The sequence below is a fragment of the Myotis davidii genome, unplaced genomic scaffold (assembly GCF_000327345.1).
Source record: "Myotis davidii unplaced genomic scaffold, ASM32734v1 scaffold1219, whole genome shotgun sequence".
In the NCBI taxonomy this organism is placed as follows: domain Eukaryota; kingdom Metazoa; phylum Chordata; class Mammalia; order Chiroptera; family Vespertilionidae; genus Myotis; species Myotis davidii.
The window spans coordinates 548,038-571,317 of NW_006290442.1; the positions used below are offsets into that span (position 1 = coordinate 548,038).

Below are 23,280 nucleotides of genomic sequence, written 5' to 3' on the forward strand. Positions count from 1 at the left end.
GGGGTGGTGGGGGAGAGGGAAACCTGGGGGGGGGGGCGCTCAGGGAGCCCAGCTGTACCCCAACCAGGCTCCTGGACTGAGAACCCCACCAGGGAGAGTGGCCCAGCCTGGAGTCCGAGGCCTCAGGAAGCTGGCGGCTGCACTACCCTTGGGTTGGCTGTTGCCTTGTCTCCAGGGCCTTAGGGAGAAGGGCAGTCTCTATCCTGGCACAGCTTCTGTTCCCCCTCCTTCTCCATCTCATCGCCCCCTTGCCCTTCTCCTCATACTCCTTCTCTTCCTCCCCCTTCTGTTTCTCCTCCTCCTCCTCCTCCTTCTCTTTCTCTTCCTCCTCCTCCTCCTTCTCCTCCTCCTCCTCCTCCTCCTCCTTCTCCTCCTCCTCTCCTTCCAGATTTGATCGTGGTGATTTTCAAAGCCATGCAAAACTAAAAAGAATGTCATAGTGAAACTCCACGTCCCATCACTCAGACTCAGCAACACTCACCTCAGAGCCAGGCCTGTTCCACCTGAACCTGGCGCCTCCCCGACCCTGACACCCCAGGCATCTGGTCATCTGTAAACATTTCAGGGTGTACTTGGAAAACCTATGGTCTTTTTTTTAGAAAACATAATGACAGTACTATTATCACACCTAAAACAATTAGCAGTTCCCTGGCCAGTGTGGCTCAGCTGATTGGGCGTTGTCCATGCAACAATCGGCTGCCGTTCGATTCCAGGTCAAGGGTGCACATGTGATCCGGCGCCGCTTCATCCCCGTGGGTGCACGGAGGAGGCTGCCAATCAGTGTTGAGCTCTCACAGCAATGTTTCTCTCTCTCTCCCTCTTCCTTCCTCTCTCTCTAAAAATCAACAAACTATTCTTTAAAAAAAAGGATTAACAGTTGTTCCTTAATATCATGAAATAACCAAACAGTTTCAAATTTCCCCAATTGACCCATGAACTGTTCTTTTAAAAAAGCAAAGTTTGTTTGAATTAGAATCTAAATTAGTCCATGTATTAAAATGGCCCACTTGTCTCCTAGGTCTCTTAGTCTCTAAGCTCCCCCATCAATCATTCTCTCTTTTTTCTCCCTTGTGACTTATTTGTTGAAGGAACCAGGTCAGATGTGCTATAGTTTCTCCCAGGCTGGCTTTTCCTGTCATGTTATTTACCGCGTTCTCCTGGCACGTGACTCTAGAAGCCTGATCGGACTCAGGCTGGATTGTGTGGGCAAGAGCAGTTCCTGGGTGGTGGTGTGGGCAGCTCAGGCCCCTTGGCAGGCTCTCTCCGGGGAAGCTAGCTCTCCCCACCTGGTTCAGGGTGTCCAGAGAGAGGCCGGGGCAACTGCAGGGAGCAGAAGCCAGAGGTCAGTTCAGGACCTGCCAGACCAACCCCCTGACTCCTGTGCACCTGCTGCCAAGATAGCCCCCCGCCCACCCACCTCCAATCTCCTCCTAAGGCCAAGACCGGTGTGGGCAGGGGAGGCTACCGAACATCAGCAAGGAAGGGCAGGGCCAGCGCCAATCCAGGTCTCCACGAGGAATCAGGCCGAGCCTGGAAGGAGTCAGACAGCGGGAAGAACCCCTGAAGGTGGTGCCCTCTCTACTCTTCCTCCTCATGCCCACAGTCTCCTGCAAGAGCTCCTCCCCTTGGCAAGCCTGCGGCTCCGTCACTGACAGCGCTCTGCTCTCTGCGCTGTGACCACGGCCTCCCCTTCTTCACTCCCTTCTTACGTGACCCGTTTGCAGGACCTGTCCACCATCTAGGCCTGCGGTCGGCTAACTGCGGCTCACGAGCCACATGCAGCTCTTTGGCCCCTTGAGTGTGGCTCTTCCTAAGCCTTAGGAGTATCCTAATTAAGTTAACAACAATGTACCTATCTATATAGTTTTAAGTTTAAAAAATTTGGCTCTCAAAAGAAATTTCAGTCGTTGTACTGTTGATATTTAGCTTCGTTGACTAATGAGTTTGCCGACCACTGAGGGCTGAGCCAGTAAGAAAGCAAGAGTCTCTCCAGTCGCAGCCTGACAGGCACGCAGTCTGAGGGCTGTGTTGGGGGCCTAAGCCTGTGCCCAGGGCTGTGCAGGGAAGAATGAGACTTGAGGAGGGGCAGGGCCTCGGGCTTGCCTACAGACTGGTGTGCACCTCTCAGCCTCAGAGAGTCAGCAACGGAGGCGTTGGCAGAGCTGGGGACACAGGGACTGCTGGCCGGGGATACCTTCCTTCTTCTCAGAGCCACTTCACCGCTGCCTGCGTCCACCTCCATCTCACCCAGAACTGAAGATTCTCTGGTCCCACATCACTAAGCAAACACATCAGAGAGGCACCAGCTCACAAGTGAGGTCAGGAAAAGTGGGTGTAGGCACACACGAGTGCACACACATGCACACACGTGCACACGGCCCAGCCCAGCAGTGTGGGGACATTGCTGGCACACCGGGAACTCCAAGCCCAGAGTCCTCTTCCCTTGCCACCCCCCCACCCCCCACTGAGAGACCCAAAGACAGAACTGGCCCAAGGACAGGACACGGGTGAAGCAGGGGACCCTGAGGAATCCATGGCCTGGCCCCCCAGCCCCTGAATTATCCATCACTTTATTGTTTAAAGCAAGAAGGTGGTCATAAGACCTTCCTTGGGCCAACACAGCAGGACTTTTAAAACTCAGGCTCCCGTGTAGAGGCGAGTGGTGTGGTTAAGGCAGCTTAAAAGTATTCTGTGCTTCCTGGAGGTGCCTTCTGGTCTCATTGCATCTTTCTTCAATGTGTGTCTCAACTTTCTTTTTAAATCTTTAATCAGCTAAAGGCTGGAGAGAACTCCAGAGGAGAAGTGCCATGAGTCCAGCTCTGTGAGCTTGATCCAAAGTGATCATCATCCCATGCACCAAAAGGTTGCAAGTTGGATTCCTGGCCAGGGTACATGCCTAGGTTTCAGGTTTGATCCCCAGTCAGGGCACATACGGAAAGCAACCAATCAATATTCTCTCTCACATCGATGTCTCTCTCTCTCAAATCAGTAAGCATATCCTCGGTGAGGGTTCTTTAAAAAATGGTCCCCCAAGAGAAGAGGGAAAGATGAGAGATGAGGCATATGTTGAGGTGCATCCAACTTCAGCCTGAAGGAGTGAGGGGCCTGGCATCAAAAGTTCCCAAGGACCCCCCCAGAGAAGGCGTCCAATTCACACAGGCGCACCTCTGTCCTGCCCAGGCCCGTCCTCCCGGCACATCTGCAGCCCCTCCCAGTCACTTTCCCAAGGACATGCAACCCTGGCTGGTGCTTAAATGATGATCATTCGATGTCGGAAACCTGCAAAGGGGAGCGGGAATGGGGTTTAAATTATTCACACCAGCTCTTCTCTTTTAGGGAAGGCTGTGTGAGAAAGCGGATAGGTTGGGCCGGCTACGCCTAAGGCCGATGACCAGGACAGATGCCGCCCTGATCAAAAGAAAGGGATATTTTTAGGGTTTTGAATATGGGCTCCGAAAACTGTTGTATCTGAAGCCAGATGAAGATCATGATCGACGGCCCAGGCTAACCTGGGTCTCTGTCAGGGGCTCTTTTATATTTATGGGACTGGTTAGGAAGTAAGAAGTTCTAGAACCAATTTCTGAAAATGAGGGGACCGCAAATTGCAATACTTCCATCCAGTACGTGCAGACTTAGTTCAGGGCAGTAAGGTCCTGACTCAAGGACTAGGGCTCTGGGACCGCAGGGCAGTCACGCGGCCACCCCCGGCCCCCTTGCATCCCCGTCTTTATGTGGGTGAGGGGTGAGGATGAGGAGGAAGGACTTTAGGTCTTAGGAGACGAATCACATTATGTAAAGATCATAAAATGTGGCTATAACTATATTTATGTCTCCAGCACAATGACCAAGCCTCTTTGAGAAGGAACCTAAACAAATAGCTATTTGTAGGCTTTTACTCCCTGGGTCCTCACAGCTCCTTAGCCAGAGACAGAAAGAGACTTGCCGAAGCTCGTGGCCGGGGGCTGGCAGAGCCAGTGGACACCCAAGGCTCGCTCCAAGGCTTTCTGCTGCCCCAGGCTGTCCCACCCCCACCCCGCCCCCCTCTGCCTCCCACACGGGGAACGGGATTCACCTTTCTCATGACTCAGGACCCATGGTCTGCCTGCCAGCGGAACACTGAAGCACTGAGGTGAGAGCTGGAGGTCAGTGCCCTGGCTGCCTGCCACCACATTCGCTCAGAAGGGGAGGTCAAGCCTCCGGGTGCTGGCAGTGAGGCAGAAATCGGCTCTGCTACGCACGGCGGAGTGTTTGCACCTAGTGGGGCCAAGTTCAGCTCAATGTATGTGTGGGTATCACCCACAGGGGCTTGCTGTCTCCCCACTCCCAACCAGGGCCCTGAGCAAGTCTCAGAGCACGGCTGAGCCAGGAGGGACAGAGAGCGTGTGTCTGTGTCTGTGTCTGTGTCTGTGTTGCAGGAAGGCAGGGGATGGTGGGCTTACATCTCCAATCCTAGAGTTTGTTTTTCTGTCCCTCAGCCTTTCCATCCTCCAGCTTCCTTTCCTTGGCAGATTCTGGGTTCAACCGTGTAACTGGAAAGAGACAAGCTCCAGTCCCTGTCGCCTAATGAGGCACAGTGATCGGTACTCTCATCACGGAGCCTCGTGAGAGAGGGGAGCCTCAGAATAGCCGATCCAAACAGCGGGTGGTCCTTCAGCCAATTACTGGGAAGCCCACGGGTCCCTGCAGATGTCTTTCCTTCCCAGTGACATTTCATCCTGTTGATGTTAAAACGAACCTTATTGATCCTTATTGCACACACATTACCCGCCCCCCCCCCCCCAAAATGGGTCTGGGTGGGAAACCTCCCGAGGCCCACGTAGGTGCTCAGAGGTAGCTGAAGACGGGTGGTATTACTGCTCTACTCCCACGGGCTGATGGGAGAAAAGGGCATGTGGAGGCAAGTCATTCATGTAAAGACCCACTGCCTGCCCGCTGTGGTGCTCCCCACCAGGGCGCTGGCGTTGGCTGCACTCCCACCGGGAGCCATGGGCAGAGGAGAGGGCAGGACCCACTCAGAGCTGCACGTCCCCCCACGTTGGTGGGACCAGGACAGGAGTGGTAGTGGACAGCTGTCTGGACGGCTCTTCTCGTGCCAGGTCCTGGCACCGGCGCCTGGGAAGCTGTGCCTCCATCTGATGCTCAGTGCCCTGCCCCATCAAACCATACATCACACTCTCTTAGGGGAGCTTAGGATCAATTGGAAAATGAGACGTGGGAGACACAGAGATGGTGGCCAGAGGTCATCGTTATTACTAATGCACCTCTACCTCTGCCGCAGAAGCCTCAGCAGCCCTTCGGCTCTGGGTGATAAAGGACGGGCCTCGGCACCTCCCTGAGAACTGCCTCCCTGAGCTCAGTGCATGGCGTGAGCAGAGAATACAGCATCCTGAGGACAGGCTGTCCCCGAGGAGGGCAGGGGGGCCTCCTGCCAAACAGATAAGAGGAGCAGCAAGCAAGGAAGGGGGAGAGGCAGGAGTGTTCCTCCAGGGGTCCCTGTTGGGAAGTGGGAGGCCCGGTGAGAGGAGGCTTGGTCCTGACACTGCACAGACAGATGGAGAAGCAGCACAAGACATGCTTCCCACCTAAGCCCCACATTTTACGCAGAAGGCCCAGAGAGGGTAAGTGATTCACCCAGGGTCACACAGCATCTTCAGAGAGGAAAGCTGGGCCCAGTCTCCCAGGCCATAGTGCCCCATGTGACATTACTCTTTTCTCTGACCAGCACCATTCTGGGTTCAAGATCCACCTTTCTCAGGCTGCAAGAAATGTACTTTATCATTGTCCACCCGTAGCAGCAAATTTTCTATACCCAGCAGTTTTTACAGCTGGTTAATTTCCACCACGTCCTCCTCTTCAATTTTCGGCAACTCATACACCATGTTACATTGAGGCTGCCTAGTTCATCGACCTCCACAAGCATTTCCAGAATTTTCTGCTCTGCTGGGCACAGAAGGGACTAAACCAGTTCTTGGCTTGGAGTGCAGAGAGGAAGAAAAAACGCCTGTATTAAAAGACAAGGGACCGTGTGGAGGTTAAATTCCTGTTTGAACTTGGTCAGAGCTCTGACCTCTCTGAGCCCTCGGGCTTCTCCTAACCTCAGGTGGGGGAGGAATTTCCCCTGCCAGCCTTTCCTCCTTTGACCAACCTATTACCAGCACCACACCCATCCTGGTGTTCCTGCTACATACCCTGTCCTTTGTCTTACCCTGGCCCACGCTCATCCCTTCTGATCCAGGCATGTGCACAAGTGCCTGCAGGCCGCACCACGACCCTCCACAGGCCAGCAGGAACCTCTAGGCCAGTGGTTCTCAACCTGTGGGTCGCGACCCCTTTGGCGGTCAAACAACCCTTTCACAGGGGTCGCCTAAGACCATCCTGCATAGATCCTGATTTAAGCAATTCAATTTTATGAAATAATCAGGAAATCCAAATATTAGCCAGCTGTTGAAAAATATTAAAGAATTATTGTTCATTTAAAAAAAAAAAAGACCATCCTGCATATAAGATATTTACATTATGATTCATAACAGTAGCAACATTACAGTTATGAAGTAGCAACGAAAATAATTTTATGGTTGGGTCACAACATGAGGAACTGTATTTAAAGGGCCAGAAGGTTGAGAACCACTGCTCTGGCCCTTCCAGGGGGCTCATAGGCGACAGCAATCGCTCACTCCCCCCATGCCCACACCCACTGGGCAGCAGCATCCTCCGAGCCCCTGGGCTGTGCGCCCCCTGGGGAGTCTGGTGACCCTCCCTCAGCCACCTGGCCAGGCCCTGCTGTCCACTCTGGAACCTGCTCTCTCAGCCCAGTCAGTCTGGACTCTTAGCAGTCCCGGCGTGATATCCAGTGGACACCTGTCTCTGGCTTACAGTTCTGACACTGTGTTCTCTCCTAAACCCTCACAGTGTGATCTTTGCACCCCAACCCTTTGGCTGGGACTTTGGACCGCCTCGGATGCATTCTCTTGATGTCTCTTGAATAGCTCCTGCCTCTCTGTGGCTGGTTTGCTCCTCCGCTGCCCTCTTCCAACGTCCCCACTCAGTCAACCAGCCTTCCTTGCCCAGCCTGGTCCTCTTCTCTGCTCCCAACCTTTCAGGCCAGAACTGGATATTAGCACCAGCCATTAGCCAGAGCACTCCCTAAAGCAGTGATGGCGAACCTATGACACGTGTGTCAGAGGTGACACGTGAACTCATTTTTTTGGTTGATTTTTCTTTGTTAAATGGCATTTAAATATATAAAATAAATATCAAAAATTTAAGTCTTTGTTTTACTATGGTTGCAAATATCAAAAAATTTCTATATGTGACACGGCACCAGAGTTAAGTCAGGGTTTTTCAAAATGCTGACACACCGAGCTCAAAAGGTTCGCCATCACTGTCCCAACGTCTTCCCATAGAACAGCCCCAGGAGGGGTGGCTGAAGCCCAGCTTTCAGCATGGCTGGGGTTGGAGGGCCTGGGCTATGAGCCCTGGGCTGGGGCTGGAGGGGGTGGAGGTCACCTTCATCCTTCCAACAGTGACATCTTGCTGCAGGAATGGCTTGAGGCTCCCAAATCCACATCCTCTCTTTTCTGCACAAACAGGCCAGGCAGCTGCACCGCTGAGCCCTGGCTGCCTCCAGCCCGTGGTTAATTGCCAGAAAATAATGAGCCCTGAGGTCATTGCCGCTTAAACAGCTGGCCCCAGCTCTTCCTGCTTGGCCTGGGTGGCTTTGAGCTCCCTGCCCTCCCTCGCCTGCAGCTGTAATCCTCTCACACAGTCAAGCGGGGAGCCTCCAGCTGTGCATTCCCCGCCACTGACTTTGGTAGCATCTCGATCCTCCTCTCTTCCTGTTGCCTCACTGCCCTGAGACCACGCTGTGCCTCTCCCCCCACCCGCCTGGACACCCTGCCTTGGTTTTCTGATGGTGGCTTCGTGCCCTTCTCTAACCGTGCGGAATAGTGGAGACAGAGGAGGAACGCTTAGCAAACTCCTTTCTTTGTGGCAGAATCAGTCCAATGGGGAAATTCCAAAGTCCAGTTATATAAAGGTCTTGAAACTTACCTCAAGGTGGTGCCAGCTGGTGCTGAGCTGCCCTGTGTCACAGGCCCAGTGACAGAACCACACCTGAGCTTGGCCTGTCCCGTGCAGCGGACGGGGGTCCCTTGTCCCTCTGTCCCTCTGAAGACTCGTCCCGTGATGTCAGCGAGAAACATCCCCACAGGCTTCCTGCAGAGCCTCTCCTTCAGGAACGCCGGTTTGGTTGAGTGCTGTGCCATCCCAGCTTCGTTCTGGATCTAGATTTTGTTTTAGGAAATAGCCAACTTCCAATTCAAACTGTTCCATTACAGAATTAAAGGAAAACCCCTTTTGGTAAATGGTACAGGGGGGAGATGACTGCGTCCCACTCTGTGCTCACCAAACTGGCTCCTCCCATGTTTGGGGCCCAGTTTGGCATCGTTTGAAGTGGCATCATTCTTATCGAGGGCTCTGGGGGCAGAAGCTTCCCTTGGAATTCTCGTCCTGCTTTCTGTCCGGCCAAGACTCAGGCGGCCACTTCTGGAAGGACAGGGGCAGCCCTGAGAGCAGGGCAGGCCCAGCACAGTGGGAGCTGGGGGGAGGGGTAGGCTCACACCCATGCACAGGGCCTGCGAAGACAGAACAAGATACGGGTCAGAGTGTCCATAGTCCCGGGAGCGGACCAGCATGAGGCCCACCAGTCAGATCGGTTCAAGGGTATCAGCAGTGAGGTCACAGACAGGAGCTTCCAGCTCAGGGAGGGCTTTGGGGGCCTAGCGGGAGCTGAGGTTGGTGGCTAACCTAACGGCTGTGGAGCACAGATGCAGCTGGGGCAGCGAACCCAGGCAGGTGGCAGGGAGAGAGCAGATGCCGGGCTGTGCTCAGGCTCTGTGCGCACACGGGAGCATTGTCCAGCGTGTGCAGGTAGTAACTAGACTCTGAGAGAAGTTAGGCTGGACCGAGTAAGGCAAAGGGCAGAGGGACAGGCACAGGCTCGACATCTCTTCCTCCCACACCACAGAGGCACAGGGGTGCACCGGGAGCCTGGGGATGACTAGCAGCCACCGCACGGAGGCTCCTGTGGCAGGATGGGAGCTGGCTTCCGAGTACCAAGTACTATACCGAGTCCTGAGGCAGGGCAGGGGGAGTGGGGATGAATGTGGAGCCAGCAGGGAGGTGCAACCATGTTCAAGAGGAGCTACAGGTGAGGCACATCCCCAAGGCCCTGGAGTGCATGCATTAGCGGGGACACCCTCCTGGTGGGTGTCAGTGCAGCCACACACTGTCCAGTGGGCCGGGCAGCTCCCAGGAGGGCAACCATCTGGCTTGGGCAACCGTGCCTGCCGCTGGCTAACAAGTGCAGCTCACCTCAGGCTGTCGCTACGAGTTCTGGAGCAAGAAGCAGGCCAGATCATCGTAAAGCATAATTCGCTTCCCACTGGGTCCTCCTAGGGGTAAGCAGGGCAGGATGGGCCACCCACTGGCTCAGCCCCACAGGCAGGGCCCTGCGTATGGCCCTGGAGGTTGCACCTTGTACAAGGAACCAGGGAAGGCTGAAGTCAGCTCGCCCAGCTCACTGAGCCACTTTTTTCTCATTGCAGCACATTTTTCTAATTCACACCAAGGTGTCAGAGGTCACCGGTCCAGAGCCAGCAAGTGGCAGAGCCTGGACTCACCACCATCCTCCAGTTTCCAGGCCCTGTGTTAGGTACCCAGGCTGCTTAACAGAGAGGACCCAGCCACAGACCTCTCTCAGCCTCCTGCTCACATGGACAGCATTCAGTGCCTCCCGAGAACCCAGGCACACACAGCCCCCTTCGTCCAAAGCCCTCCCCGTAGCAGGAAGAATCCATGGGCCCAGGGCACATGCCCACTTGGAACCTGCCTCTGCCCTCCCCACTCGAGACCTCATCTGGGGGCCAGGAGCTTGGGATCTGTGCAGTCAGCCTGAGCCTCTGTCCAGAGCCTGCAGGGGGCACCAAGGCGGGTGCCCCCACCCTCCTCCACACCTACCTCCTCCACACCCTCACCCAGTGGGGACCGGGCCTGGACCTGGGGAAGGACGGGCAGAGCTGGGACATGCAGGCCTGGGCCATTCCTGGTGCAGCATAGAGCAGGGCAGGAAGGGAGGAACCAGGACAGTGACGGGCAGGCCTGGCACCAGTACTGAGACTGTAGGTTTCCCTGCTCACTCAGTGCTGGGAGACGATAAGCTCAATCCAAAGGCTGAGGGAGAAGCAGCAGATTCACTTAACTTGAAAGGAAGGCTGCTCGTGGATCAAAGTTCTTCGTCCGTGAAATGTGCTCTCCCCTGTGTTGCTTCAGTCCTGCCCTTGCCAAGCCCCCTGCCGGGCTCTGGGAGCCAGTGGGCAAGGCCTACAGGCCCATGGGCTGAAATTGCCTCTGACATGGCCAGACAGCCCCTGCCCTCCTGCTATCCCACCCTGTCAACTCTCGGGAGCCCGTGCCAGCTGTCTCCTTGCCCTCAGACCTTCCTGCCCACTTTCTTGCCACACCTGATGAACCCCGGCATCCCAGAGCTCACCCACAGGTGGGCAGTGCCTGGAGGGAGGAAGAGCATCACCAACCAGTGCCCGGGAGTAGGGGCTGTGCTTGCCCAGAAGGGGCCAATTTCAGGCAACAACACCCCCTCTTCTTCCTCCTCTCCCCCCACGTCTTTCCTCCTTCCCTACCTGTACCTGCACCATCTCCCTCACCCTGTCCCCTCGCAGTCATGTGGGCCTGACATGCATTTCTGACCTGTTGGCTCCTCCAAGAACGTACCGGGATCCAGCAGTGTCCCGAGCCTTCCTGGTGGTAAAAGCAGGTGGGGGTGGGGCAGGATGAGGCCCGTCACAGCCCAGAGCACAGCCAGGAACCCAGCCAGCAGCGTCAGCAGGGCTGTGAAGCGTGCAGAGCAGCCAGCCGGAGCAGTCAGGCAGTGGTGAGGGGAATTTAGAACCGCTGCAATGCCCTTCCCAGGTCCCTGCCTGTGCTTTTCCAGAGCCTTGGTTGCTGCAGCCCCTGCACTCCAGCCATGTCCCTGAGCTCAAACACCCCATGCTTCTGCTCTCCCCTCTGCCTGGCATGCACTTCCCTCCTTCTTCACCTGGCAAATGCTCACTCACCCTTAGAGGTGCCACTCAGGTGTCACCTCCTCCAGGAAGCCTTCTCTGACTGCTCTCCCATCGTTTCCAGGGCTTGCCCCATAACAGCATTTAAAACACATCATTATGATCACTTACTATCTATTCCCCTTCCACCAATAAGTTTGAAGGCAATAACCGTCTTACTGACGAGGCCTGGCATATAGTAGGCATTTAGTAAGTATTGGATGTGTGGGTGGATTAACAAGCTGCCAGCAGACCAGTGAGTGAAGAGGTGAGTGCAGAACTCCGTGCCAGCAGCCAGCAGCCAGCAGCCAGAGGTGGGGATGCCCAGAGCTGCTGGGAAGAGAGGAAGATGCTCTGGGGGTGGGGGTCCCTGGCAGGTGCCCCACCTCCCTCACTACTTTAGGAAAGCACTTACATAGCGGCCCTGAAGTACCATCCACTCCTCAGGCCCGATCCCAGGGTGACCGACTGTCTTCTCCCCTTGCCCCTAGTATTTCTGCCTGTTGCTGGTGATCTTCCTCGTGGAGCTGGTGGCGGGGGTCCTGGCCCACGTGTACTACCAGAGGGTGAGTGGAAGGTCTTCCTTCTGCGTTGCCCATAGCGCTCCCAGGAGGCCATGCGTGGGGGAGGGTACAGGGTGCTGGGGAAGCTGAGGCACCGGCGCACTGGGTGGTCCTGCCTCCCAGGCCCCAACACTCCTCGGCACATCTGGGTCCTGCTTCTCGCCCCGGTCCCAGTAACCCTCCCCTCCACCTGTGGATGCAGATGTCTTCATGGGAGCCAGGAGGGGACGCTTCCCTGGGGGTGGCTGGCTCCTCTCCCCTCCTAAGGGGAAGTCACACATCCAAGGAGAAAGCAAGGCCTGGCCCAGAGCCACATGCCAGACTCTGAAAACAGCACCAGCCTTGTCTGCCTGCGAGGACAAGGACGGGGCCGGTCGGGTCCTCTCCCACCGCACGCCCTCTGAAGCAGGCTTCAAGGTCACGACCAGACTGCTATTCGGCTGGTGGGTACAGTGACCGTGCTGGTTGTTTCCAGCCAGCACCTGGAGGAGCACTGGGTGCTCACGGGATCTCATGATCAAAATGAAATTCAACAGGTATTTAAAAGCAGCCCTGGGCCTTGGAGCTGTCTCCTCCCGCACCTGCCTCTCAGCTCCTCCACCACACCCTTATGTTAGGGCCCCAGCTTTTGCAACATCGCCTCATAACTCTGTCTGATGTGCGCAGAGGGTCCCTTCCACTGTGTGGGAAACCACCGCACTGCACCGTTGGAAGAACAGAGTGGTGCAGAGTAGCTGGTGGTTAGGCGCAGGCCTGGGGACTGGGGTGGGGCGCTCTGCTGACCCACCTCCCCTCCACCCTCCAGCTGAGCAATGAACTGAAGCAGCACATGACCCGGACGCTGGCTGAGAACTATGGGCAGCCTGGAGCCATGGAGATCACCACGTCCGTTGACCGTCTGCAGCAGGACGTAAGCCCGGACAGGGTGGGGTCCTCTCTGTCCCTTCCAGCTATGTGCCCGTGCAAGTTCCTTACCTCTATCAACTCCTACTGGACGACAGGCAATGAAAGGTTCGATAAACCCATGTTTGTGCCCAGTGCCGAGTGTCACTCCCGGCACATAGTAGGTGCCTAACAAACACTTGTTAAGTAGACTAAATGCACCTCCCGCCCCACCCACACCTCTGACACCAGAGACCACCTCAAATAGCCATGTTCATGGCCCATATAGGAACTCTATGTCTCAGTCCCCAAACCGGAAGGGTGAGAAATAACCATCTCCTGTTTCTTAATCACCCTGATCTGGGCGGGCACATCCCTGCCCTGGGAGGTGCAGCAGATGCAGGGCCCAGGTCGGCCCACACCAGTCCCTCTGGTCACTGCTGAGCTGCCTGCTCCGTGGCCTCTGGGACACCTTTTGTGTCCCTGCAGGACTCAGGGTTCTGAGGCCTCAAAGCCTGAATGGGGGCCTGGAAACTGTGGCAGGACTGGGTCCCTGGCCCTGGGTTCTGCCTCCCTGCAGGCCCAGAAAACTACCTCTGGTGGGTGTGGCCCCACCTGCCTCTACCTCCCTACCCATCTTCTCACACACTCCCTGCCCCCAGGGCACCAGCATAATCTCCTTGAAGATCTTGGTGATGTTTAAGGCAGCAAACAGGTGGCCTGCAGGCAAATTTTGCCTGAAATGAGACCAGCTCCCACTCCAAACAGGGGAAGGGAGGAATCCCAGGGAAGAAGGGTGCTGGTTGCTATTTGAATAATGGTCCTGCTCCCTGGAACCAAGCTGCTGGAGGGGCCTGTGCATCTCCTCACCGCCAGGTTCTGCCTCTCTCTGCAGTTCAAGTGCTGCGGAAGCAACAGCTCTGCCGACTGGCAGCACAGCGCCTACATCCTGTCCCGGGAGGCCGAGGGCCGCCGGGTGCCCGACAGCTGCTGCAAGACGGTGGTAGCGCGCTGCGGCCAGAGGGCTCACCCCTCCAACATCTACAAGGTGGAGGTGAGCACCTATCTCCGGCTGGGGCCTGCAGAGGGCCCAGCTGGCCATCCAGGGGCCCCCAAAAGGCAAGCTCAGGGCAGACAGGTGGGGGGAGCAGGGCCCACTTATTTATTGGCCAGAAAGCAGCAGTGCTGGGCCTTTAAAGGGCCGCACAAAGCAGGGGATGCACACCTGCTACTGAGAGATTCCGGGACATCATGGCCTACCCTGGGTCACCCAAAAGCCTGTGGGCAATTGGAAAGCTGGACCAGGCCCTTTCAGTCTCCGGCCTTCCCTCAGCCAGTCGGATGCAGCACCCAGCCTGCCTTTCCCTCCCATCCTCGCCCACTTCTGGGTCAAGGTGAGTGTGACCTGCTGTTCCCTTACAGGGAGGCTGCATCACCAAACTGGAACAGTTTCTGGCCAGCCACCTGCTGCTCATGGGAGCAGTGGGCATCGGGGTGGCCTGCCTGCAGGTGAGTGAGGGGAGGGGCCATAGAAGAGCTCTGAACGCCCCTCCCTCGGGCTGTGATCTCAGACCACTGACCCTTTGCACACACACACTCTACCCTGCCCTCCTCTCCCCTTCCCTTTGCAGCCGAAGTTGAGTCACACGGTCACTCTCTTCCCCAGAGACAGGAAGGAAAATGCCTGGGGCCAGGGGGCCAACTTGAACTTGTAAGGAACAGATACCTGAGAGGAGTGTGAGTGTGGGCTCAGGTATGTGCATGCACCCGTGTGTGCATGTGCAGGTGTGTGTGCAGCCTGCTGTGTCTGCGGGCCCTGGGTGTGTCCGCATGCATCATGGTGGGGGTTGGATGCATGTATATGTGTCTAGGTGTGCTTGTGCACGTGTGTGTATGTGTGTGTGTGTGTGTGCATGACGTGCTCTCATTCTGCTGTTATGCGCGTTTGCACTCCTGTGGATATGTGCTCCCTGTGTACACCCAGCTCTCTGCTCCGAGCATGAGCCATGCTCTTTGCTCTGGGTCACTACTCCACCCACCCACCCCACCCCCCAGCTGCCATCCAGGGAGTTAGTGTTACTCCCATGAGTCATTCTAGTCACAGGTCAAGATCAGAGGAGTCAGGATTGGCACCCACAGGGGCAAGGGCAGGCTCAGCTAGCAAGGGCCCTGCATGCCCACCTCACCTGACACTCCTGCTTCAGCCCAGCCGGTTCTGGAGGGAGCTCAGTCCGGCCCACCTTCCTGTGCACGGTCTATAAGCACCATCCAGGGGAGAGGGGAGAGCAGCGGCTGCCTGTCAGAGGACCTGGATCCAATCCTGCCGCTGCTTCTGGGCGACCTTGAGCAGTTACTTCCTGGCGCCCCAATGTCATCCTCAAACTATGGATTGTTTCCCCAACTGCGTGAGGGCCAGATCAGAACAAGGTGATATTTGGACGGCAGCAGCACCTGGCACAGGCGAGGGCCTCCATATGTGGAAACTCTGTGGACTTCATAGTGGCTCAGATACTTTCTCTTATCTGATCCCCACAACCTGAGAGCCAGGCCAGGCGAGTAACAGTGTCCTCCCCATTTTACAGTCCAGAAAGTTGAGACCCAGGGAGGGGACTTACTAAGGGTCTCGTCCTAAACTGCCACCCAGGTCTCCGTGGTCCTTCGCTTTCCCAAACTCCCTCCCAACGCAGTTCCATGGAAAGAGAAGCAGGATGGGTGTGAGGCTAGGGACCCTCCGTGTGGGTTCCTCCCCGGTCACGGCTGCTGGACCACGTCAGTCTGAGTGCCGGAGGGTCCAGCTGCAGCCTCACCTGCTGGGCCTGGCCCTCTGGAGGGAGACCAGACAACAGAGGGCTGGTTATTCATCTCTGAGCCCTGGCTCCTCATTTGTGATGTGGGCTAATTATAGCTGGTTCGTGACCAGTGAGGATTGGCATGTAACCACATGGCTCACTGCCGAGCAGGTAGCAGGTGCTCAGGACACGGTCCCCATCATTACTTTTATCATTTACATGTGGCACATTATTTCTCCCAGAAGCCCTGATTGTTCCCTGGACAGACCAGCTGCCCCTTCACCTCCACTCAGGAGCAGGCCCAGGAGTCCCAGGGGTCAGTCATCTGGTCCTTCAGTACTTCCCAAGGCAGGCCTCTGCCCCACATACTGAACCCCGGGGGAGTTGCTATGAAGTCTGGGGAATAGGCTCTCTGCATGCAGCCCCTGAATCAGCTGTGGTTTCTGGAAACCTGCCGTTTGCTTCAGGTATCGAGGGGACCTGCTCTGCATGGACGCTGGCCAGGCCGGGGCCACGCTCTGTGCCCATTTCTTTCTGGCCTCTCTGGCCTGAGAGCCTGGAGAAGCTGAGACGGGTCAGTGAAGCCATGGGCAGGGAGGGACTGCCAGTGCTCAGAGCCTAAAGGCAAGGTGGCCAAGTGCACCTGCAGGAGTGATGCCCAGGAGGCCAGGTGGCAGGGTGCCTGCAGGCCCACAGGTGCCTCCTGCCCCCTCCACCCCCACCATGAAAGTCTTGGTCCAGCTCACTGTGGAACTACTCCTAGAGTCCCCCAGAGAGAGCTTCTCCGGGCCACCTCCATGGACCCCAAGCCCTTGGGCGGTCCCTCCCCTCCATTCCTTTGAGGCTGGCCCTGCAGCAGCCAAGCCTGGGTTACCGCTCCCTCTGCTGGCCAGTGCTGGAACTAAGCTCCCCAAGTCCAGGTCAGCTGCTGGCCTTGAAGGAGGGCTCTCACCAGGCCTGTTCCCAGGTTCACAGTCATCCTCCCGCCTCCGGAGCCGTCACCAGGCCCTTTCCCACACACGCCCAGCCTGGCACTTGGGAGACCCTCAAGGCTCAGGATAGACAAGGCCAAAATGGTGTCATATGCTTCCCTCGTCGGGATTGGAGAAACCTAGCTTGAAGTCAGAGGTTTTCCTATTGATAGGGGAGGATTTGAGGCTCAGAGAGGGATGTAGCTTTACCCAAGGCCACACGGTCCCAAATGGAAGTTAGCCCACTCCTACTCCCACCCCCACATTCCCACACGACAAGATAGGAACATGCTGCAGAGCCCAGAAAACTCGCAAGACAGTGAGATTGGACTCTGCAGGGCATTAAGGGGAACCAAGTGGCTTCCTGGGACCTCCTGGTCCTTCCCTGATGCTCTTGGTGACTGCCAGGTGCTGGCTCAGAAACCTCGAAAGAAGCTGAAAGCATTCGGGCTTCTCTGTTAAAAGCCCCACGTGTGCCACGTGCTATATCCAGGCCAGCTGTCAGAAGTGGGTGCCATCTCCCACACAGGCTGGGCCCAGCAGCCTGTCATCTGCCATCTCCCGCTCCCGTGGTCAACTTGTGTGTTTTCTCTGCTCACCCTGGTCTGCCGCTGAGTGTGCTGATCTCTGCATGTCCTCTGCCAGGAAGGAGACACAGCTCGCTCAGGGATCTGAACACTCAGTCCATTACTCTTGTGCATGAGTCAGGGTGGGGTGTGTGTGTGTGTGTGTTTGTGTGTGCATGCATTGGCGAGATTCTGGCCCGCACACTCCATCCTCACTGTGCCTTCCCTGGGAGGCACCCTGGGAACACACATCTCATTCAAGAGTGAGCATGCTGGGAACCCAGCCCTCCCGTCTCCCCCGACAAGAGTTGTAGGAGAGGTAGCCACAAGTCCCTGCTGGTCCACCTGCTCCCTCCAGCTCCCCCCTTAGCAAGGATGAGAAAGACTCAGATAACCACAGGACACGGCATGCTGCGTGACACCGGGTGGCATGGCTGTGACAACCATCTGCTAACTTACGCCGCCTTTCAGCTGTGGCTCCGAGTTCTTGGTGGATTAGCTCTGCTCTGGCACCGAGTCTGGAGCTGAGGGCTGTGTTCACAGGCCCCCATCAGCCCCCCACGTCAGGATGGAGAGGAGGGAGGAAGGGGAAGAAGAGGGGCATCCTTCACTACCTCCTACGCCAGCCTCGCAAAGAGAGACCGAGCGCCTACCGGCCCGTGGGAGTCCTCACCTGCCTGTCCTCCCGTTGGCAGCTGCTGTTGGAAAGTTTGGGGAAGATGGGGCCTTGCTCCTATATTTGGAGAAGTGCACCTTGGCCCGTGTCCACAGGGTAGCCATGGGCTGCCCTAGTGCCCCTCTCCCACCGATGGAGTCAGGATCCAAGGGCCTCATGGTCAGGAGCATGATCACAGTCGTGGCCTTCCTGGTCCAAATATCCTCACCTTCTTCCTGTGTATCCTTGGGTGGGAGGGAGGAGAGGAGGGGTAGAGAGGAAGAAGGAGGCAAGGGAAGGCAGGGGAATAAGGGTCCTCAATAGTGTGGAGACAGGAAAGTGAGACCAGGAAAAGGTGACTTCCCAGCACTGCCCTGCTCTGGGCCAATGCTCAGCCCTGTGGTCGGCAAACTGTGGCTCGTGAGCCACATGTGGCTCTTTGGCCCCTTGAATGTGGCTCTTCCTAAGCCTTAGGAGTACCCTAATTAAGTTAATAACAATGTACCTACCTATACAGTTTGTTTAAAAAATTTGGCTCTCAAAAGAAATTTCAATCATTGTACTGTTGATATTTGGCTCTGTTGACTAATGAGTTTGCCGACCACTGCTAGCCCCTTCTTGCTCAGCTAGTGGGTGTGACGGGGGCCTGTCAGGCAGGCTCCTAGGGTCTCGTTTGGGGCCACATTCCACGCTGACTTACGGATGAGCTGGTGACAGCTCTGGGTGCCCCTCCCAGAGCCGCGGTTTCCCCAGTGGCTTCTGTCCATCAGCCAGAATCCACTGTGGTGGCTGGTTTTGCTCTGGTCAGAGCAGCAATGCAGACAGAGACAGGCTGCTCGGGTAGCAGTCAGCTGCCCCTGGAGAAGCGCTGGGCCGCAGACCAGGCAAGGGCTGAGCTCATTAGCTAGTAGAGCAGAACCTCGGCCCCACCCACATCGCGGTCCCTGGGTGATTCGTTCCCATCAAAGTGTGAGACGTACTGCTCTTGCAGAGTAGTTCTCAGAGCGTGTTCCCTGGGAGCTTGTCAGAATGGCAGAATCTCAGTACCTCCCTCTCCCACCTCCCACGTGGGAACCTGCCCTTCATCCAGGTGCCAGCTGCGCACTCCATGTGGGAAGCCGCGCTCTGAGCACTGCCAGCCGGCCGTACCACGATGGGGTCCTGATCTCTGCTCTCTCCACCTGGCAGACCTGCGGAATGGTTCTCACCTGCTGCTTGCACCGGAGGCTCCAGCTGCATGTTCACTAATGGCCCATCCTGTCCCCCTCCAACTGCCCCCCACAAGGACAGGGTCCAAATCCCATCTGCCAGACCCGCGGAGCCAGCATAGCTCATCTAGAAACTCCCAGAAAGTCCCCCTCCCTGGTGCCCACCCTTCAGACCCACCAAGTGCTCAAGACCACGGCTCCTGCGGTTCCCACCTGACCGGAACCCTCCACTTCTGAGTGCTCACTGCCAGCCCAGGCGGGGACTGGCCCTGCCAGGGACAGACAGGAAGCTCCCAAAGACCACAGGAAGGTGAGAGAGTTGGACTCTCTGCTCCCTCCCAGCTCCTGAAAGGACATCAAAGAACTACAAACCTTGACCCCTCTGGACCGGGAGTTCAGCGTGACCCCCACGGGTGCTGAGCAGCCCTCCTCTCGCCTCTGCCTAGGTTTGGGGGCCTTGCTCTGGCCTCCGGAGATGCATCACAGTGGGCAGTTAGGGGTACCTCTGCTCCCAGAAGGCCCAGGCCTCTGATCTGTCCACCCCAAGGCCTTCTCACGGGAGAGGAGTGTCCCCATGGCCTGGCTCCTTCCTGCAGGGCCTGGGAGTAAAGAGAATGAGGTGAGGCCGCTGCTGGATGCGGGCAGTGGTAGATGGTGGGGCTTTGGGCAGGGACCGAGGGGACTGGGGGCGTAGAGAAGGCGGGGAGTTGGCCCCACCAGGGTGCTGCAGCAGGAGCCTGCGTGGCCTGGAGGCCTTCCCAGGGAGAGGAGCCCTGGGAGAAAAGTCCCGAGAGTGTAAAACTCCTCCCGATTGGACCCAATCGCAGAGCCTGAAACGCTGGAGCCACTGAAAAGGTAAAGCTCCAAGTCGAGGGGTGCTCTGCCCTGAACCTCACTTGTCCTGTGTCAGGCTCCCTGACCACGGGGCCTCGCTCTGCTCCCGGAGCGAGCACAGTCCCCCGCTCCGGTCCCGCCTCGCTGTCTGAATCGAGCAGGGGATCCTCAGGAAGAACGTCCCCGATACTGAGGGAGAACAGAAAGCAAAGCCTAGAAATGCAGTGCAGATGCTGACAGTTTTCCTTCGACAGCCACAGCCCTCCCCGCCCCCCGGCCCCCGCCCCCTGAGGCTGTGACATGATGCTCCAACAGGAAGACCCCACACCCACTTCCACACCTGCTCTTCCCGGGTCCTGGGGACCCTCTTCCCGCCCCACCCATGAGATGCTAAAACCAGGGCGAAGTAAGGTCACCTCCTGCCTCCCCACTGGATCCAGTCCCAGTGTGACAAGCTCAGCTCTGGCTGAGCCGGGTCAGTCCTGGGTGAATGGTATTCTCTCTCCCATACACAGGTCTCTGCTATCCCCAGCTCAGCCCTCATCTGTGCAGAAACTGCACACCCTCAGAGTACATTGCCTCCCTGCCTCTCTGCCTCTGGGGCTGGTGGGGACCCTGGCTGGCTTAGCTCCTCCACCCAGAGGGCCTTGGGGTGGCTGAGAAAAATTCTTTAGGAGGGAGACCAGCTTTTCTAGCAACCCCAGGCTGCATCAAAGACAAAAGAAACGGTGGTGTGGTCATCTTCGCTGCCCTCCAGCTTCCCGGGACTCATGCAGATAAATAAAAGGTGATGGTGAGGCCAAGCTCTTTGCAGGGACAGAAGTCAGACCGACAGGTCTCAGAGAGAGAGAGAGAGAGAGAGAGAGAAAGAGAGAGAGAGAGCTCTTCCTGCCAAGGGCTGAGGGAGGTGGCAGTGGAAGGGGTGTTGGCCTGTTAGATGCCTGCCCCTCCTGGGTCCCTTCACTTTCCTGAGGTGCCCCAGCCTGTGCAGATGGGGATGGGGTGCCGGGCCTTGTCACTGGGGGAGACCCTGGAGAGCTGACTTCCTGCCCCACCTCCTGTGCTGACGAGGCAGAGGCAGGTGGAACTGTGGCTCCGGTGCTGGGCATCATCTTGTGAGCGCTACCCAGGACCGGGCTGGTCCAAGCTGCAGAGGGACAGAGCAGCCCAGAACTTTTGGGGACTGGGACCTCTTTGTTCATGCCAACGGCCTGGGAGATGAGACACGGTGACAGGAAACTGAGGCCCAGGCATGGCAGGTTCCCCAAGGGGCGCCCTGAAGGCTGGAGTCAGAGCTGGGGTGCCGTTCCCCCCCGTGAGCATGCAGATCTGCGCCAGGATAGCTCCCCCAGGCCCCTGCTCTGAGGCCGGCAGGGCCCTGAGTTTCCCGGAGAGAGAAGGCGTGCCTGGTGAGAGCCATCGCAGTCCTGCGGGGCCAACGGGCGCCGACACACAGGTCCAGAAAAGAGGCCAGCACACCCACACCTTGATCTCACCAAGCAGCCCTTCCCTCCCTCAGCTCACAGGAACACCCCTCCCAGAGAGAGTGCTGCACCCCAACTCCCTGGATGACCTGTGTTTGGGGAGGCAAGAGTGTAAGGGCCTTTGGTGAGGGGATGAAGTCTTGTTTAAAATATTTGCGACCATCCTTCTCTTTCTCCCTCCCCCTCCCAGCTCCAGGAGCTCCTCAGGCATAGCCATGGGGGTAGAGGGGGGCAGGGCCTTGTGTTTACTGAAGGCCTACTGTGTGCTTAGAATGTGTTAGTCACGTTGACACACCATCTCGTAGGGACCGAGGTACGAGGGTATATTCCCCCCACTCTACAGAGTCAGCAGCAGTGGCTGCCGTCACGCCACCCCTCTCCCCAGCGCCCCAGTTCTCCATCTCTAATGAACTGCCAGGCTGACATTCAGGAGCAGCATGGCCTGTGGGGTGTTGTGGAGCCTCCGTAGTCTCACACCCCCTCCCGGGTTGGGCGGGACCACCGCCAGCCCCAGCGCTAGAGCCCTGCTCTGTGCAGTTGGAAGAGGAGAGTGGCTCCTTTGGGCTGACAGGGGACCCCCGCCCCAGGCAGAGTGTCTCACAGGAGCCTGGGGCCATGGTTCAGGGGCGCCTGGCCTACCACCTCCGGAGCCAATGCTGACACCAGAGTGAGGGTGACTGCCCTCGGCGGCATGGAGACAGTGGTCTGGGCATGGAGGCCTGGCCAGGTGGCAGGAAACACCTCCCCCGCCCGCCCATGCGGCCTCATGCATCACAGAGCCGCCCAGGCAGGGAGGAGGTGCCCGGCTGGTGGAGCTGACTGCCTCCTGCCTGCCTTCCCTCCCCTCTGTGGCCGATACCGGGCTCTGGGTGGGCACAGTGTGAGCTGTCTCATCAGGCTGCCGCCCTGTGCATGGCCCCAGGCCTGGCCCTGAGGAGGGGTGGGGTGACATGCAGGGTGGTGTGCCTCCAAGATCCTCACGCCCCACGGCCACTGTTGGTCTTGGGATCTGCCACTCCCGGTCCATCTTCAGGGGTTCAAGGTGGGGAGTGTGAATGAAAAGTTACTTTCGCCACCACCCACCCAGCTATCAGCCTTAAAAAACACCCTCCTTACTGGCCACTTTGGGCTGGGGACAGAACTGGAGAAGGGGAGGTGGTTTGATGGCTAAGGAGAACCCTACATTTTGTGTCACCACTGGGTGGCGCTCACCTCTGCCAGTGCCACAAGTCTTTCCAGGCAGCCCGTTCCTCCTGAGGCCAGACAGGCTCCTGGGGATCTGGAACCGGAGGTCCTGGATATGGGCTGTCACAATACTCTAGAGACAGAGAAGTCGCCTGACTCTATCACATACAGAGAAACTGCTCTCCTTGTAAACAGCCCCTCCACCGCTGGTCTCCATGTAAGCCAGCCTCGGGGCCAGGGGGCACAATAATAAAGAAACTGCATCTGGAACTACCTGCTGCTGCTGTTTATCCTCCCCTGCAGGGAATTCCATCAGGTGTGTGTGTGTGGGGGGGGGGGTCCTGGTAGGAGCCCCTTGACCACCCTGATAGGGTCCTGCCAGCTGCCAGGTTGACTGTTTGCACCGACCTCACCTCCCATGGGCATCACTACTCCTGGTGGCGAGCGAGAGCCAGGCTCTCACAAGTGTGCTTGAGTTGTGTTCCCCTTAAATCACCTTTGGGCAGCCGGGACTGCCACACTTCTGACTGATGCCCCGCAGCCCCTGTTATGAGCCTGAGGTCTGCCCGTCCTGCTGTGGGCATCACCCTGGCGGGCTGCAGCCGATGCAGGCAGGGTGTGCGGAGAGGGCAGGGCAAGGGCACTTCAAGCTGAGGCACACCTTCTACTGCTCCCTGGCCCCCACCCCGCTTCCCCACAGAGTGCTAGTGTTTCCCCCTTCCTCCCCGACCACTCATTTGTCCTCCTCCCCAAACTAGAGTCAGGCACTCCTCACCCCAATGCAAAAAGACGTCCATCCATGATTCAGAGGGCCTGAGCACACCAGGGTGCCCGCCCAGTAATGAGCGAAAGAAAGTAAATGCTTGTCTTTTATGACATAAAACATTCATTCCATTTCATTCACTATTCTGTCTAGAAAACTTGCTTAAGGTGGGGTGGGGTCCATGAGGGAGCCTGAGAGCACCTGGGTAAGCTGGACGCTGGGGACCCCGCGACAGAGGGACTGGGGGGCAGGCTGGGCGGGGG

At 57.3% G+C, this 23,280-nt stretch overlaps 1 protein-coding gene and 1 long non-coding RNA gene across 4 annotated transcripts in view; both read left to right on the forward strand.

The window, feature by feature from the left end:
- Positions 1–19,537, forward strand: part of TSPAN11 (tetraspanin 11) — a 32,910-nt gene extending 13,373 nt beyond the window's left edge. The window contains exons 3-8 of one of the 3 annotated variants that reach the window (XM_015563752.1): positions 11,609–11,683; positions 12,486–12,590; positions 13,458–13,616; positions 13,985–14,071; positions 14,229–14,315; positions 18,732–18,807. In XM_015563752.1, coding sequence (XP_015419238.1) covers positions 11,609–11,683; positions 12,486–12,590; positions 13,458–13,616; positions 13,985–14,071; positions 14,229–14,303 — 501 coding nt within the window. In that variant the 3' untranslated portion in view covers positions 14,304–14,315; positions 18,732–18,807. Of the gene's footprint in view, positions 1–11,608; positions 11,684–12,485; positions 12,591–13,457; positions 13,617–13,984; positions 14,072–14,228; positions 14,316–18,731 lie in introns of all 3 variants that reach the window. The other 2 variants (XM_015563754.1, XM_015563753.1) reach the window with 2 other exon arrangements.
- Positions 19,538–19,937: 400 nt separating this feature from the next.
- Positions 19,938–23,280, forward strand: part of LOC107183046 — a 7,428-nt gene continuing 4,085 nt past the window's right edge. The window contains exons 1-2 of the long non-coding RNA XR_001513823.1: positions 19,938–20,191; positions 21,530–21,534. This is a non-coding gene — a long non-coding RNA (uncharacterized LOC107183046). The remainder of the gene's footprint in view (positions 20,192–21,529; positions 21,535–23,280) is intronic.